The following is an 18,086-nucleotide window of genomic DNA, read 5'->3' on the forward strand; positions in this document are numbered from 1 at the left end:
ACACTTCTTCCACTTTTGCCTCCACAGTGAGTGACCTTATACCTGGTATTACACTTATATTGGCCTTCTCCCTAAGGTAATACCTTCTCTTGCTAAAAAAATTTTATTGCATGGTTTAATGTCTAAGGAGATTAAAAGGTTTTAGGGTTTTACCCTCATTCAATTGTTAAAAGACATTTTAACTATTTTTCCTTCTTGCATAATAGAGAGGATAAATGTAAGGAGCATAAGGGACAGAGCTAGGATATTGGGAACTGTTGTGTGCCTTGGAGGTGCTGTGGTTTTGAGATTCATGAAAGGGCCTTCCATTGACTTCTTTAAACACTTCAAAAGACCAAAATTTCTCTCTGATATCTTAAGTACTAATTCCACTGTTGTATCAACAAGCAATTGGACTTTGGGACCTATTTTTCTTCTACTAAGTGACATCGGTTATTCGGCATGGTTGATTTATCAGGTTGGAGGTCTTTTATTTAGTTTCATTTTTCTTTTACTCTGATTATTTCCAACAACTCAACTTTTCCGTCTTCTGATTCAGACATGGGCTTTCAAAGATTGCCCTGCTCCGTTATCCTTGACCGCGATGATTCTGTTTGTGGGTACCATTCAGACTGCCATTGTTGTTGTTATATTTGACAGGTCTGATGCTTGGAGACTGGAACTCAATTTTAAGCTCTTCACTTATGCTTACAGTGTAAGAATTCAAAATATTATTTTTCACGCATCACTATTTGAATTTGAAAATGAAAGAGTGGAAATTGAGTTGGGTTTTGGAACAAGTGGCTTTTCATTGCAAAAACTCTTCAATTACTTCTCCAGGGTATCATGTGCTCTGCTTTGGCATTCTTCATTCAAAGTTGGAGTATCAAGAAGAAGGGTCCCATCTTTGCATCTGCATTCAACCCTTTATGCACAGTAATTGTTGGTATCACGGAGCCCATTCTTTTTCAGCTAAACATTTATGTCGGAAGGTAATAGTGAGTCAGAGAGAGATAGATGATGATAATGACGATAACGGTGCTAATGACATGTATTTGATTTTGTAGCATTGTGGGGATAGCTATGGTGATTTGTGGGCTTTATTCTATGTTGTGGGGGGAGGCTAGAGATAAAAAGGCAAGCGCAAGGATATTGCCTATCCAGAATGAAGGGGAGGATTTCATAGATAGCGATGAGAGAGGAGAGGAGGATTCATTGGGTGGGGATGAAAGAGAGACACATGGGGAGATAGTTGAAGTGAAGATAATGGAAAACTCCAAGTGGAGTGAATGGTTTCTTGGAGCAAAAATATCTATTTTAGAGGATTAACATACATCATTCACAATCCTATGAAGAGGAGCTCATTGAATCTTTGCCTGCATTTGAACAAGGGAAGTTTAGGTACTTGGAAAATATGAAAGAATGTATTAGAAAGTATAAATATCAATTGACGTGGAGTCCCAAGGTGGGGATTTCAGAAATTGAGAATGTGGATTTCAAAAAGTTAGAGTACCTAGGTGAGGGGTTACAAGAATGAGATTGTAGAGTCCAAAGAAGGCAATGCATGCACATTTGAATTTGATGTGTATTTTCTAGAGGGGCGAGGTTTGTATAAGGTGTCAACCTGATATTATTTATGTAAGGTGCACCTCAAAATTATGCCGAAAATGTAGTGTTGGTGCCGCAAAGCCTTGCGATGATACAAAAATCTATTGTGGCCCCCAATTATGAAATTTAAAGTTTCGGAAATGGTGACGATCTGGCAGATCTGTAAACACTTGAAAATGGACAGTCCAGGTAATGTATTAGAAGATGAACTATTTTTTGCACTGGAAATCCCCATTTTCATGCCTATGAATCTCGAGTTCGAGATGAATGATTCAAAGGTTTTCCAGCATAGGAACAACCTTTTCTAATGGGTTTTTAACTACACCTTAATTGTATAGTATAAGGTTGACACCTTATATAAACTTTTTCCTTTCCCGAGTGTTTGGCAATAAGTTGCCCAGAATCCATGTTGAGAGAAAGAGAGAGGGACTCCGAATGGACATTTAGGGAGAGGGTGCGTACAAAGGTCGCCAACAAATTAATATAATCATGTACTTTATTTACCTAATACGAAAAATGAAATTCAGATTGATTGCGTTCATATTTAGAGCCTAAAATTGCATTTTTGTAAAATTGAGCAAACGCCTTCTTTATTCCAATTTTCAAAAGCTGGTATCATAACAAATGGCTCGCAACGTCTATGAGAATTGGTATATTCAAATGAAAATAATTGGTATATTCAAATGAAAATAATGTTGGGATGTGGTCAAGAAGGGTATGCAAAGCCGACAACCCCTCAAGAAGAATCCACTTTGGATCAAAACCAAAAGATTTTGGTAAAGGAGATATGAAATTGGATAGGAAAACTCTCTTCTTTATCTACCAAGCTATAGGTGAGTGAAACCACTTTTGAGAAAGTGGCTTCCAATACAAATTCAAACCAAGAGCGAGAGACCCTTCAAGATTCATTCTAGGGAGTCAATAAAGTGAAGAAGTTCCACATTAAATGATTGAGATCTGAACTTCATGTATTACTCATGAACAAATTCGATAGAATTTCGAAATACTTGTCAAGAATCCTAATTTGGTAAACTAAAAAGGGTGTAATCCGGTGCTAATCCAGCCTATGCAGGGTCCTGGGACGTGTGGGCTGGACACGGTTCTAACCTTTGGCTTATGCACAAAGTGGTCGCTCTCAGGACTCGAACCCACGCTCTTATGCTAGCTACCCGAGCCTTTTACCGTCACACCAAATGACGGACCCTAGTTTTAGTAAACTATTAGAGAAGAAATGCAAAAAAATAAAAAGATATTAGCATGATGGAGAAAATACTACAAACAATTGATCGTAAGTATAAGCATGTTGTTGTAGCCATTGAAGAATCGAATGAAATTCGGAGGCCATAAAAATTGATCAACTCATGCCATCCTTCCAAGCTCATAAGGAAAGACAATTCAAAAAATATCTAAATTCACTAAAATAGGCACTCTAAACCAAATTTATATTGAAAAAACTAAGAGATAAACCTCGTAGAGGCAGAGCTGAAGGCAGCCACATGAATTGAAGGAGAATATGAGACAATGAGAAACAAACAACCTCAACAATGAAAATCCTCAACAATGAAAGTCAAAGAGACCAAAACTTACAAGCTCAAAGAGGACAAGGAAAAGATATTTTTCTAGGGCTATGCCATCACTAAAAATATGAAAAGTCCAATGCTCAATGTCCTAATTACAAAAAATATAACAATTGAAATTTTGATTTTAGATATTGGTCTCTAAATAATGAGTTTAAAAAAGTTATTTTTTTAAAAGAACCCAAAAGATAAGAACCAACTTTTCCATTAGCCTAAAATGATACCAATCCAAATCAAATAAACACTTGATTTGAAAGCAATCACATGTATGTTATAAAGGAGTTGTTCTTGGAAATGATTGAATCAATTAAAGGGTATGTATCATTTCAGAGATCTATGTAAGAGATAAAAAAAAAAGGTGCAATAGTAAACTTTTAATTCCAATGAAAAATTTTACTCATTAATCTATTTCTAATATGTGATATGCACCAAAATGAATTCTAGTTTTTTGCATTTTGGGCAACTATTGAAGAAATGTTGTAATATTATCACAAAGAAGGTAGCCCTTCTTTCAGGGACCAAATGAAGAACTTGAATGCCAACTTGATTATGTCAAAGATAGAATGTTACCCTTGAATATTCTAAGTAAAAATTTGAAATTCCTTTAGCCCTCGATTCTATTTCGAGCAATGATTCATGATCACGATTTGGCCATTTTATTATTAGTGGCTTGGTGTTGTTGTCAAAGCCAAATATGGTGAATTTATTCTCGTGGATAAAGCAACCCGATGGTATATATGAAATGTGTATTATTGTAAAAGACACATCAGGAAAGATAAAAAAGTACAAATTTATGTGATGAACCAAAACCTCTCCAACTTGGGCATATGGATGTTTGTGGACCTCTTGAGCCACTTGGAAATAGTCATTGTCCCCATTTCTTTACTTAAGCTTATAGCGTAAAAATGTGTTTTGTTGGGTATATGTAGCTTTTAAGGACCTTATGAGTGATTGTAATTGAGCTTATTGATATAATGAAACATAAACTCAGTAGAAGTATGGTCCTATGTGGACCATACTTAGCAAACAATATTTTTTGATACCGGACTGAGCTTGACGAACTAGGCTAGTCTGTTGGGAAAAACCCAAATTACTTGGGCATAGAGAATAAACTGATATGGGTATAATGGGTTATCAATTGATGAGGTCAGAGTGTGTTCAGATAAATGAGCTGAGGGACTGTGTGGCCCTTGTGTGTGATGCAGGCCTTCCGAGACAATTGTCAAAACCTAATCTGCGTACCATTACACAGCGTGCACATATGATAGCCTTTTTCAGGAAAGCGAACCACCTTTCAAGATGAAGCTTGTGCATATACTAGAGATTAGTCCTATGCACCATAGAGCTGTAGATTGCATTAAGTTTAGGTGACATTGGGGAGAACCTGAAATCTATAGATTAGGATTACGACCCCTTGCATCTTGGCTAGACTTTGTTGACCCACTAATGAGCCACTACATAGACTATAGACCATGGGCAACACTGGGTCAGTTTGAGAAAGCAAGTGTGGACTATAGTCTATAGTAGAAGATAGAGTGCTCTAGAGGTTTCTAGTTTATATTTTATAGAGGTTTAGAGGGGTTTATACGGGCTTTTGCAAGAATTCCTAGAGAATATTCTTTTTAAATTGGGATTTCTAAACTCATTTCTAAATTTGATAAGGTTTTAATTGAATTAGGATTAGGTTTGATGAGTTTGAAATCCGATCAATTTGATCCAATCACTCAAAAGTTATCTCTTAAAAACTTTTGGAATCTTCTTCAACTTTTTAGAATATTCTCTCAAAATATATTTTGACATCAATGATTAATGTAGCCCCAAAAAGGAAATAGACAAAATCAAAGCCCCTAGGCCTCATGGTCTTGGCTCAAGGGTTCCGGTGTTGAGGGCAGCCGCCATATTACATCACATATTTGAGTCCTAATTGACCAGCCCAAGTGCTAATATTACATGATGTATGTGTGTAAAAAGTCCTTGGCTTTTGATGGGATAAGTCAGCTTGGTTCCATGGGCTTCTCTTTTGCAAGACGGGTCCCTCGCCCTCAGACCTAAGCCACACATAAAATGTTTTTCATTTCGAGGTTTATATGTTTTGTTGACTATATCGACCTCAAATAATTGAGAAAAAATTTAGATAATGATGATGCTTTGTCAACTATCTTAATTTTTATATACAATTTGCATGAGTGGTCTATGGCTTCAACCTCCCTCCACAGAATAAAAAATGGAGATGTTGATGTTGATGTGTTTCTTTATCCAAGTGCCTCTGTGGATTTCCTGCGTTCATTAAGTGAAAACCTTGCTCTTGGAGGGGCATACTGTGAATTTAGTCCCTCGGGTAAAAGACGTGCAAGAAAGAGTTTTTTAGAATTACACTTGATGGAACAATATTAGAATCACCAAATGAGTGCCTTCATACTTAAAAAACTAGATTTTGGCTTCCCAAATACTTAGATCTGGCCTCCAAAATTTTATAATTTCGTTGTTCAACATGAAGTCATTTTTTGTCTCAGCCATTGTAGTGAATGCATGAAAGACTTTATTATTGAAATTGACCACCAAGATGAGGATGTTACATCCCCGAGTTTTGGTGTCCTAAGAATGCTCCTGAACAGGTATTTATCTGAGGGTGCAAATCTCCAGAATGCTCCCCCTGGAGCTCAGAATCATTTTTAGTTCAAGATTTTATTGGCCATCTAAGTTTAAATTTTGCCAGAAAAATATTAGCAAGGGTGCCAGAAACAAGACTTAAAGGAGAGGGATGGTTCAACTTAAAGGAGAGGGATGGTTCAACTAAGATGGAGATTGCTAAATTAATAGTGGTATCCCTCTTCTTTCTTGGCTTGATATTGACAAATTCTTCTAACTGTGAATCAGAAGAAGTGCGCTTAAAAATAAATAAAAAATTTCATGCATTATTTCTTTTACGTAAGCTAGAGTCATAATATCCTATCCTTTGAAATTAATTAATAAATAATGTGCGTTACCACCACTCCTTTTTTCTTTTCTTTTTTCCTTCCTTTTTGTTGGTAGTTCAATGGTGGAAATCTAACTTGAGATTGAGTAGTTTCTATAAAGACTAAGTCTTATAAAGAAAAAGCAAAATATCACCTTCAAAAAACACTTCAGGCATACGAAATTCCTTGGTTCTAAATTCAATTTCCACTACCGATTATGAAATTTGTTGCTCAAAAAATAATACATATCTTGCGGATATGTAAACACTTAAAAATGGAAGGTTTAAATTATATGTTATTGTACACTATTTTTAGGCTTGAAGTCCTACTTGTTTTTCACAACCATAATGGTCAAGGTTAAGATGAGCGATTTAAAGGTTTTCCCACACCGAAATCGCAATTTTAAATGAGTTTTGAAATAAAGCTTTGCCGTAGTCAATGGGACAGCTGATGGCCTTGCCAAATCTGACATCGCTTCTCCCGCTTTGTTTATTTCTAATGCTTTAATACCTACTGTGTGATTCGATTTTGTTTTAGCTCTTCTTCAATAAAAGTTTTATAACATTGTCAGGAAAAAAAAAAGAGCCTAGGCTCTAAACAATAAAATTAGAGCCTACCTTCAAATAGTGTTGAAAAATGTGGTTTTAACATTAAAAATCTTTGTGATAGCCTTAAAATATGTTGTCATCTTTATTTATAAAATTTCAAGCTTAAAAAATGGTGTAGATTGATAGATCTAGGAAAACTTGAAAATCTTGAAAACTGACGGTAAAAAAATGCATTACAAAATATACTATTTCCAAAACTTGAAATCAATTTTTTTCTCATGCCCAACCATCTTGATGTCGAGATGATCAATTTGAAGATATTTGGGCATCAACACAATCTCGTCTAGTGAAATTTTTGAAGTCGAATGTGATTGTTTAGAGCATGGGCTCTATATAACCTTTTCCCAAAAAAAAAAAAAAAAAAAAAAGTACGCCTTATTTCAACATTTTCCATAAAATAATATATCGATATGAGGAGAGCGTGCAAACAAAATGACGACCGTTACATTTCTAATCAACAACAAAATTGAACGTTCCCAGTTTATGAAGAAGTCAATAAGGCAAGTGTCCAAAGTCATCAAGGGATCATAAAAATAGAAAGAAAAATGCATAAAGTAGGAAGAAGAAAATGGACAACGTCGTGGTCATTAAAATGGATGGATTGATCGTGCGTGCTCCCTCGAGACCGGCGGGCTACTCTGAACCAGACTATTGCCGTGGCCGGTTTTGACCGCTTACAGTAATCAACTGCTTGATCACCTTAACTTAAAAACAAATTTCAAACAAAGTATAAAATATTCAATGAAAGAAGAAATTTGTTTGTAATATTTTATGGGATTGTATACAATGAGGCCATTTACTTTTGAGATAGGGAGGTCACATTTTATTTATCTATTTGTTTGGACAAGGAGGAATATCGCATGTACCTACAACCATATGATGTAAAGTACATCACAAAGTTCGAAAAAATTTCTTTTGAACTTTGAGCTTGGTCAATGAAATAAATGCAGCCACCTAATTTCACATCCAATGGTCAAGTCAATTGTGACTACCTTGGACCGAAAGTAAATGGTCTCATTATATACTTTTCTATTTTTAAAAATATTTTCTATTGTTTTGGAAAAGATTGGGAAGTATTTTGGCAATAAATACTTATTTTTATTTTTTTATCTTTTTCGGATTATTTCTAGAAGACGTTTGGGCACATATGAAAAAAAGACCTACGTGATTTTTTATCGGGGAATACATTTTTTTTTTTTTTTTCTTCACCAATTTCTTTAGCAAAAGATCACTTACAGGTGGTCTTTATTATAATAAAATAAATTTCAAAATAAAATCAACATAACAATAAAACCAAGATCTTAACAACTTGATGTCATTAAAACAACTATGCATTATGCTTGAGAACAAAATATAAGATTGCAAAAAACAAAAGGCAGAGTGCCGGAGGTTACCTCAACCGGGCTTATTACGCCCCACACCGAATCACCACCATCCGATGGCACGAAATCAACGATCTAGCTTTAATCTCGAACCAGAAAAGCAAATTTCGGCCAAGCCACACCAATAGAATATGAACCCCTTTAATCACAAACTCAAATCCAATGTGAATTCTCTTAGAAACCTAGGTTGAGAGAGATAGATGCTCTTTTTGCTAAACCATAAAACCTTTAGCCATAAATCTATATTTGAGAGACATGAGAGAAGAACTTTATAACCTAAACCCTTAGATTCTTTCACAATGTGGGAGAGAGAGATCAAACATGAGAGAGATAAATTTTCTTAAAAGAGAAATAGAAAGATAAGATGTAGAGATTTTTTGGTAGAGACAATCCCTTTTTTAGGCTTTGAATAAGATTAGGGTTTCTTAATGTTTTCTTTGGCTTGCCTCTTCTTGTGAGATTGAATATCGACCGTTGATCAAAGGTGACTTGTGGGGTGAGAGATCTAAGCCATCCATTTAATAGATGGGTCATCAACATTATGGAAGGTGCATGAATCATTATCCTCATTTCCTAAACCATTTTCTCATCAATAGAAATTAAATAAATTAAATCTAATCAAAATATTGTGCATACCATAAAATAGCACAAGTCTACTCAATCTTTCCACAAAATCTTTAAAAGATATATCAAGTCAATATTTAATCAATGTCTTCCAACCATATGGCCACATGCCGTATCACCAAAAAATAGGAAAGAGAATAAGGGTGGGGCGTACCACCCAAATGAGGCACTCATGAGTCCCACCTTCTAAAAATATGACGGGCATATGTGCACAATAGGCCCCCATGATACTTTTACATATTTAAAATTAATAAAAGGATTTTAGAATATTATTTGAATATTTAAACAATTGTAAAATCAATATCTTTAATTTTATAAATCAAAAAATTATTAATAAAATATCCAGGGTTTCATAAAAATTCAAATAATAATTTTAAAATAATTTCCATCATAAAACAAACAAAATTAAATTAATTTGATGGGAAAATGATCTATATAGTTTAGGAATCAACAATCATGGGGCACTCCACCTTCAACTGTGGCCTACAGACCACACTTGCTTTATCAGACTGACCAAGTGTTTCTCATGACCCACAGTCCAAGCAGGGGCTCATTAGCAGGTCACCAAAGTCCGGCCGATGAGCCAAGGGATCGCAATCCCAGTCTATGGATTTTAAGTTCTCCTCTAGATACGAGTCAAGGTCACCTAGATCTGATGAGACCATAGCTCCTATGGTGCATAGGGGTATCTCTCGCACATGCATACGCTTCACCCTAAAAGGTGGATTTTTTGCTTTTCCGAACAATCTATCAATATGCATGCGATGTGATGGCACATGGATGAGGTTTTGGCCCTCGTTTCTGTAGGCCATCATCACACACAAGGGTCATATAATCTCTTGGCTGACTCATCCAAGCATATTCTCTGACCTCATCAAAGGCTAACTCATTAGAACCCTTCTCGGTTTGTTCTTTATGCCCAAGTAACATGGGTTTTTTCCAACCTACTGGCTTAGATCGTTAAGCACAGTCCAGTATCTGTAAATATTGTTTGCTTTGTATGACCCACGAGGGACCACACTCCCACTGAGTTCATATTCCACCCTATCATTTCATTTTACAAGCACTCATAAGGCTTTTAAATGCCACATGAAACCAACAATAAATTGATTTTTTTTTTTTTTTTTTGGTAAGTCAATGGGGGAGAATGCCTTCTATATGATTTTCATTAATAATAAAAGGAAAACACAACTGATGATTTTACAGTCCTATAGTAGGGAAGTTGTGCCACATCATGAAGTCATACAAGAGAAAGAAAATGTGACAGTCAAGAACACCAAACAGTAGCATTTGAGAAAGCTGCGGCTTTCTTGACAAGTATATCAGCCAACATGTTAGCCTCATGATAAATGTGGGTAAGAGACCAAGTACAATCAAAGAGCTTATATTGCCAGTTAGCAGCAACAATACTTAGTGCCTATGGAGCTTTGCACAGATTCTTCAAAATCCATTTTTTCACTAACTTTTTCGTCTCATTTGGATCTATTTTTTTTAATTAATTTTAAACATCCTTTTCATAATTTTTAGCATTTTTTGACACTTTTTTAAATTTCTTTTAACTTTTTTTTGTCCAATTGGGATCTTCTCCACTAAAGCCAGTTACTCGGACCCAACCCATTGCTGGGTTCCGAGGCCGATTCATGCAATTGAACACTACTTTCAAGTACCTAACTATGGACGTTGTTATTTTGGGAGTGCCATGCATATACTTGAAAAACGAAAACAATGTATGTTTAGGCATGCAACAAATGTCAGGTTGGGACTCGTCAATGCCTAAACATGTCAGTAGCTATACCAGAAAATAATAATCTACACCGATGGCTTACTCTTAGTATTTCAAAGATGGGATTAATATTGTGGAGACCACTCTGGATCACTGAAACAAAAGGGTATTTAAAGGTTTGAGCACTGATATTTCGATGCTGAAATCCAATATCTTGACACTAGCTTGCATATTGGTTTTCTATAAATAAAGATGTTAAATTAATCCCAAAAAGGCAAATCCTTGTGAATCCTAAGGTTGTAGCTACTTTATCTTCTCCTAAATCGAATCAAATGAATGTTATTTGTACACCACCACCTATTAATACATACAAACTTAATTTTGATAGAAGCTCGTTTAGAAACCCAGGCACAACCGGTTTTGGTGGATTGATAAGAGATCATATGGGGTATGCTATTTGTTAATATTCCGGCCCTTGTGGTGTTGTTACAGTTAATGAAGCTGAAGGCAAAGGCTTTTTCGAAAGCATTAAACTCTTGTTAAGATTTCAGGGAGCGAAGATTATAGAAGGGAAATCAACAAACATTATAGCTTGGAGTAAAGACCAGGCTAATGTTCCATAGAGGTTGACTCTAATTTTTTATGAGATATGGGAAATTTTTAACTGCTAAAATCCTCCATTGCTACCGGGAGGCTAATGCTGAAATAGATTTGCTTGCTAAATAAGGAGTACATCAATCTTTGTTCGTGATTACTTCCTGCCAATGGCTTTGTCTGTAGTTTGTAATTTATTTTATTTTGATAGAAATTCTTTCGTAATGTTAAAAAAAAAAATCAAAGTTAGTAAATTTGTAATAAATAAATGGGAAAATATACCATGATAACTGACCACTCAAACAATACACTACATGCACTCTCAGCCGTCCATCATCAACATAGGGCATTTGGAATTGATCAATCTTTTATATGACAGGCCAGGATCAGACCATCCCAATCGATAACATCGGATGGTTGAAACTTAACACGGCAGAACGTTAGTACTGTACATGTAACATAAAAAAACACACAGGATAAATGTCACTTTAAAATGCCTTTTTCTTTTGAATATTAATGTCAAGAAGGCATTTATGCTCCCTTGGGTAAAAGAGAAGGATTTTCTTGATGTGAAATTTTAGGATCATTTTTTAGAAGGGTGTGGTTTGTATAAGGTTCCAACCTTAAATAATCAAATTAAGGTGGACCTCTAAATTCTATCATAAATGTAATTTTGGTGTAAAATTTTTTTAGTTTTCATCTCTAATTATAAAATTTTAAACTCCAAAAATGGTTCAAATCAAGTAGATCTTAAACACTTAAAAATCTAGAAAATGGACTTTCCGGATATTATGTTATGAGACACACTATTTTTAAGACTCAAAATCATTTTTTCTTTCCATATTCATACATCTCGACATCGAGATGATCAATTAGAGGTTTTCACAATATTAAAACAACCTTTTACCTTAATTCCACCAATGAGTACTTCCAAAATTACAAGAAATAAAAACTTAAGCTTCGAAAATTTTTGTTCAATCCCAAGACCAGTATTTTGAAGCAAATATGGGCCGTATGTTCTATCTTTCTTTTTTTTTCCTAATCCGCTGCCTTTATTTTGTACATTCCCAATATTTGAATTTCTATATTACCCTAGCTTAGGGTTTTAAATTTGAGGTTCTATAAAATATCCTTAGCTAGGGTTTTGCCTTGGGGAGCAAATGTGTATTTTGCTCCCCTGAGATCTTAAAAGCTTTCGAGTTAAAATAAAAAAAATTTTAAAAAAAAATTTAAAAAAAAGGAAGAAAAAAAGAATTTAATTTTACTCTAAAAAATTAAGGGAAAAAAAGTGTTTCAATATCTATTCAAAAAACAAAAATAAAAACACGGATAAAGCTTCGAAGCATTAGTCTCTGAACCAAAGCCATGGTGATGTGCGCCCTTATGCCGAGAGGCGTGTGCAATAGAAAATATTATTCAAAGGAAAAAGTTTAAGGTGTTGATTGTATATTATAAAAGTAAGCTGCATCTTAAAAAACCTTTTGAAAAAAGTTATTTTAATGCTTAAAAATATATTCCAACTAATCTTCTCGACCTTGAGTTGTCTAATTGATCATCTCAACATCGAGATGTATGAATATGAAAAAAAAAAAAAAAAAATAGAGTACCAAAAATAGTCCATCTTCCAATATATTATCTAGATTGTCCATTTTCAAGATTTTCATATGTTTAACATCTACTTGATTTTAACCATTTTTGGAGTTTAAAATTTTATAATAAGATATGAAAATAGTTTTTCAGATAATCCTAAGAAATTTTGACACCAAAATTACATATTATGATAAAATTTGGAGGTGTGCATGAATTTTTTAAGGTTACAACCTTATAGAAATCACACCCTTTGAATCGCCTTTTTGGATTTTCAAGATCCGAAATGTATATTTGCACCAACTGATAGAAATTAAACTTTTCAGTTTTTTAATATATGAAAATTTTGTATCTTTGGATTTTCAAAATATATTATAAAATTTTATAGTGTTCAACATCCGAAAAATTCCATTTTAGAGTCCCCAAGATTTTCGGAATTTAAAAATCCAAAATAGGTTTCAAAATTAAATTTTTGGATTTTCAAAATCCAAAATTGTAAAATCATAAAATGCCATTTAAAATACAAAATCTAAAGTTTTAAATATCCTAACAATTTCTGATTTTGAAAATCCAAAATTAATTTTAGATTTGAATTTTGGATTTCACAATCCAAAAATTGCATTTCAGCATACCTAAATATTTTTGGATTTCAAAAGTCAGAATTTTACGTTAAAATTAAGTTTCAGATTTTTTTTTAATCCGAAAATAGCATTTTCCCATTGAGGAAACTAACTTCTGTGAAATTCGGATATCTAAAAACTGCATTTTCCCGTCAAGGATCCTGACTTATGTGAAATTCGAATATTGAAAATTCAAAAAATTTTGTGAGGCAAAAAAAAATGCCCCAACTACCCTTCAAGATCCAAAAATCCACAATTTCGGATCTTGAAGGGTCAGAATATTTTTATTTTTATTATTTGTTCATATCATAAAGATCTGAAGTAAGGGCAATTTTGAGAAAGTTTATAGGCCGCTGGGTATATATGTAATTTACAAAATTTGAATGTAATAAGTTAAAAATTTAGGTTTGTTAGAAGATAAACATTCCCTAGAACCTACAAGTTCTTCTGGTTAGTGGAATGTTATCTCATTGAAAGGTTGAAAAAAATCCTGGTACCTGTGTTTGTTAACCTGCTAGAATATTAAGGAAGTTATAGGTACCTATGTGTTGATAACTGCTGCAACATTAAAAAACATTAAAGAAGTTCTTGATACCTGTGTTTGATTTACCCTGGAATGTTCAGCTTCTGGAGTGTTGTGAATAAGCCAATTTGAACCAATCTTTCATTTTCTTTAGTGACATGGGGCCGATGTATCGTTTATGAAAGAGATATTCAATACCCTCCAATCTTCAACATGTCCAACAAAATGATCATTTCAGATGAAATGTCGAAGTCCGTTGTGTTGTCCCTCTCAGTCTCCCAAAAAAAAAGACATTTTTAATAATATGGCATGCATGGCACTGAAATGATGATAGATTTTATTTTCTTTAATTTTTTTTTACGAAAAGAAGATAAGTGATAGTTTGATAACGGCTACAACTGCGACCATTAACTTGTTAATTCGAATTGAAGGATGAGCATTAAACGGCTACAACATATTACAACGATGGGATTTTGGAGGCTGGCCAGTTGAAATTCTCGCTAATGAAGTCGGCCAGTCACGTGATGAAGGAAGATTCTGCATAGTTGGAGGCTCTTGCTATCGCAAAAATGGTGGAGGATATGGGTATGGAAGACATTCCTATCTCGATGATAATGGAGGAGATTAAGGCTCGATGTAGGTCCCGATTTACGGACAAAAGAGATATGATTAGCGGGAAGTTTCCAGATGACTTCTGGGACGTTCCTAACATTTTCGACTCACCTGCGAAAGGGGCGGCGACGGCTAAATGGACGACAAAAGTTAAAGAAGTGGCTGCAGGGAAGAAGATTAAGGTACCAAGGACTTGTGTTCGTTCTTCGGTGAGAATTAGGGCCCGGGATCAGATGCATGCCGCTGCTTGCAAAGCGATAAATCTTTTGTGATCCACAGGAGTCGGCCAAGAATTCCTCCTCCTCCAGTTCGTCTGACAATGACTCAGAAGTGGCGATGTTCAAAGAGAGTATAGCTCGTTGCGGTCCTCTCGGACCAAGTTCCTCTTCTTCCTCTTTTCATTCTAAATTTTAATGAATTTTATGTCTTGGAATGTTAGGAGATTGGGGCATCCAAACAAGAAGAAGGATGTCAAATTTTTGGTTTCAAAATTTAATCATGTAGTTCTTATTTTGCAAGAGTCAAAGCTCCCTAGCCCCAGTGTTTCTGGGGTGAGGGAAGTCTGGGGTAATAGTGTTGTGCCTTTTTGTGGTATCGATGTTATTGGGGTATCTGGTGGGCTTTGGGTTTTGTTGGACCCTCTGGTGTTGGTTAACTTTGAGGTCATTGTAAGGGATTATTTTATTCTTCTAGGTTTTCAGGGGCCAAAAGTGAGGTTTTCTTGGGGGTTTTTAAATGTATATGGTCCTTGCTTGTCTGCTCTAAAAGAACCTTTTATTAACTATTTAGATTCCGTGATTCGTTCTTTTTCTTTTCCTGTGGTGATTGGTGGTGATTTCAACCTAATTCGCTGGCCCGAGGAATGTTTATCAGCCCCTCCTGTAAATTTTGCGATGAGATTGTTTAATGGTTTTATTATTAATAATTCTCAGGTGGATCTGCCTATTAGTGGCGCCAAGTTCACGTGGTCGAATAATAGTTTTTCTAATTTGGCGATGTCTAAACTAAACAGATTTATAGTTTCGTCGGAGTGGTTGGAAGTTTTTCTTCTTACCTCTATCAAAGCTTTGCCTAGGCTTTCTTCGGACCATTGCCCGATTATGTTGACCTCAGGTCGATTGGATGGTGGTCCGAGGCCTTTTTGGATGGAGGCTGGATGGTTGCTTGAAATAGAGGTTGTGGAGTTCATTAAAAGAACCTAGGTCAATACAATTGTGGAAGGTACTATTGATTATCAACTTCATTAAAATTCTTAAATGTCAAACATAAGTTGCTGGAGTGGAAGAAAGAAATAGGTTTGACATTAAGAGGAAGATTTAGGTTCCTCTTGTTGATTTAGAGATGGTAGATCTCAATGTTCAAACCATTGGGATGTTGTCTAAGCAGGCTGCACTTGTTAGGTGTCAATAGTTGAAAGAATTGGAGGAATTACAGAAGTCTAAAGAGGTTTATTGACGACAAAGGTCGCGTTCAAAATGGCTGAAGGAATGGGATCTGAATACAAAATATTTTCACGCTATTGTCAATACCAGAAGAAGGCATAATGATATTTTTGGGTTTTCTATTCTTGGGATAGATTATGAAAATGATGATGTCATGAAAGGGGCAGTCATCAACCATTTCAAGCAAACATTCTCCAAAAAAGTTAATCTGTCCCCTTCTTTTAGTAGAGTTGCTTTTAAGACTCTTTTGAGTGACTTAAGATCTACTTTGGAGCGGGACATTTCTTTGGAAGAAGGCGATATTTTTTATGCTTGGGGACAAAGCCCCAAGTTCAAATGGCTTACCTCTGGCCTTTTTCTATAAGTCTTGGGATCTGCTAAAAGGGGAGCTCTTGGAGTTTGTTAGAGGCTTCATGATCATGGGCGATATCTTTAAAGGGGTGAATTCGACTTTGTTGGCTCTGATTCCTAAGAAATCAGTGATTTCTAGCCTGTCTGATATTCATCCTATCAGTCTTCTAATCAGCCTTCACAAAATTTTAGAAAAAGTATTGGCAAAGCGCTTGAAAATTGTCTTACACATTTTTATCTCAGCTAATCAATCGGCTTTTATCAAGGATAGGCAGATTACGGATGGCGTGCTTATTGCTCAAGAGTGTATCCACTTCAGAGTTCTGAGTAGGAAGCCTGGTATTCTGATGAAGTTGGATATGGAAATGAAGTTGGATATGGAAAAAGCATATGATTGGGTCGAATGGAGGATCTTGTTGGAAATTTTAAAATGTATGGGATTTGGGGAAAGGTGGCGTTGTTGGATTTATGGCTGCCTTTCCTCTGCTTATTTTTTGGTGATATTCAAGGTTAGTCCTATCGAATTTTTCCGTGCATCTAGAGGCCTCTGTCAGGGGGATCCCCTTTCCCCTTTTCTATTTACTATCTATGCAAAATGCTTCAGTTTGATGCTTAATGGAGTGGAAAGGGCTGGTCATTTCTCTAGGTTTTCTGTGGCAAATTTGGCTTTGGTAATTTTCCATCTTCAATATGCAGATGACACTCTGATATTTTGTGATGCGGATCCTTTACAGGTAGAGCGGGTTGCCATTTTTTTGGATATATGTGAGGTGATTATTGGCTTCAAAGTGAATTTTCATAAACCCTCTTTAGTAGGAATTAATTGTAATGAAGCTGTGGTTGCATCTTTGCCGAATGTCTCGGGCTGTAAAGTGGGTACCTTCCCCATTCTTTGTTTGAGTTTACCTATTTATGATTCTAGGTTCCCCATAACAATTTGGGACAGAGTGTTAGAGAGAGTTCAAGGTAAGCTAGATTTATGGAAACCCAAATACCTTTCTTTGGGGGGTAGAGTGATTCTTTTAAGAGCTTGTTTGGCTAATCTTCCTGTCTATCATATGTCTCTTATTCAAATGTCTGCAGCAATTGTTAGAAATGAGAAGTTGATAAGGGATTTCTTGTGGGGTTCTAGCAGTGAGCATTGGAAGTTCCATTTGCTAAGATGGGATAGGGTTTGTACACCCAAAAAGGATGGTGGTCTGAGCATAAGGAAAATCAAATTCGTAAATCAAGCATTGTTGTGTAAATTGTGGTGGCGTAGTCTCCATATCAAAAACCATCTTTGGTATCAGGTACTCATTGTGAAATATGACATTAGGCGTTTGAGTGTCTGGCTCGGGAAAGGGGAAGGTAGGAAAACCTCTCAGTTATGGACTAACATTGCCAGTTGTAGACCAATTATTGTTGGTTACTGCATATGGTCTCTGGGATGTGGGGATTCAATTTTGTTTTGGCATCACATATAGGCTATGGAATTTCCTCTTAAGTCCCTATTCCTAGAGTTGTTTGAAATTGTCGTGATGTCAAATATTAAGGTTAGTGTCGTGCTGTCTTGGAGTATTCTTCTGGCTTATAACATGCTCAATAATACTCTTCTTGAGCAATGATGTGCATTGATGGAACTGCTTGATGAGGTCTATGTCGCTCCAATTGCAGTAGATGAGATGGTTTGGGTATTGGAAAGTGATGCTATTTTCATTGTTAAATCTTGCTACACTCTCCTTTTTAATGATTGATGGTGGAGGACTTATCCCCAGATAGCCAAAGTCAGGAAATGGCCTATACCTCATAAGGTTCAGGTCTTTATCTGGTTGGCCGCTATGAATAAAATCTTAACCATCGACAATGTGTCCAAAAGAGGTAAGATTCTTCCTAATGTTTGCTTATTGTGCAAGGCTG

General features: G+C 35.5%; 1 protein-coding gene across 2 annotated transcripts; it reads left to right on the forward strand.

Moving 5' to 3' along the window:
- The first annotated feature begins 210 nt into the window (after nucleotides 1-210).
- On the forward strand, nucleotides 211-1,728 carry LOC148780107 (WAT1-related protein At4g30420-like). Of its 2 annotated transcripts, XR_016042650.1 has the most exons (4): nucleotides 211-457; nucleotides 640-694; nucleotides 820-971; nucleotides 1,047-1,728. XR_016042650.1 is itself a non-coding variant. In XM_088849601.1 (3 exons), the coding sequence occupies exons 1-3, from the start codon at nucleotides 584-586 to the stop codon at nucleotides 1,306-1,308; spliced, it is 525 nt and encodes a 174-aa protein (XP_088705727.1). In that variant the 5' UTR covers nucleotides 519-583; the 3' UTR covers nucleotides 1,309-1,728. The 2 variants fall into 2 exon arrangements, 1 of the variants encoding a protein (XP_088705727.1); XM_088849601.1 differs by lacking the exon at nucleotides 211-457 and having other exon boundaries at nucleotides 519-694.
- Nucleotides 1,729-18,086: the final 16,358 nt, after the last annotated feature.

The sequence above is a fragment of the Amborella trichopoda genome, chromosome 10 (assembly GCF_054954075.1).
Source record: "Amborella trichopoda isolate Santa Cruz 75 chromosome 10, AtrichopodaSantaCruz75HAP2 v2.0, whole genome shotgun sequence".
NCBI classification, from domain to species: domain Eukaryota; kingdom Viridiplantae; phylum Streptophyta; class Magnoliopsida; order Amborellales; family Amborellaceae; genus Amborella; species Amborella trichopoda.

Bases quoted from the DNA above. Each gene is read 5' to 3' on its own strand.
- LOC148780107 (XM_088849601.1), top strand. From the start codon at position 584: ATGATTCTGTTTGTGGGTACCATTCAGACTGCCATTGTTGTTGTTATA. The intron at 695-819 runs GTAAGAATTCAA...TTACTTCTCCAG, and splicing joins TCTTCACTTATGCTTACAGT to GGTATCATGTGCTCTGCTTT. The intron at 972-1,046 runs GTAATAGTGAGT...TTGATTTTGTAG, and splicing joins CTAAACATTTATGTCGGAAG to CATTGTGGGGATAGCTATGG.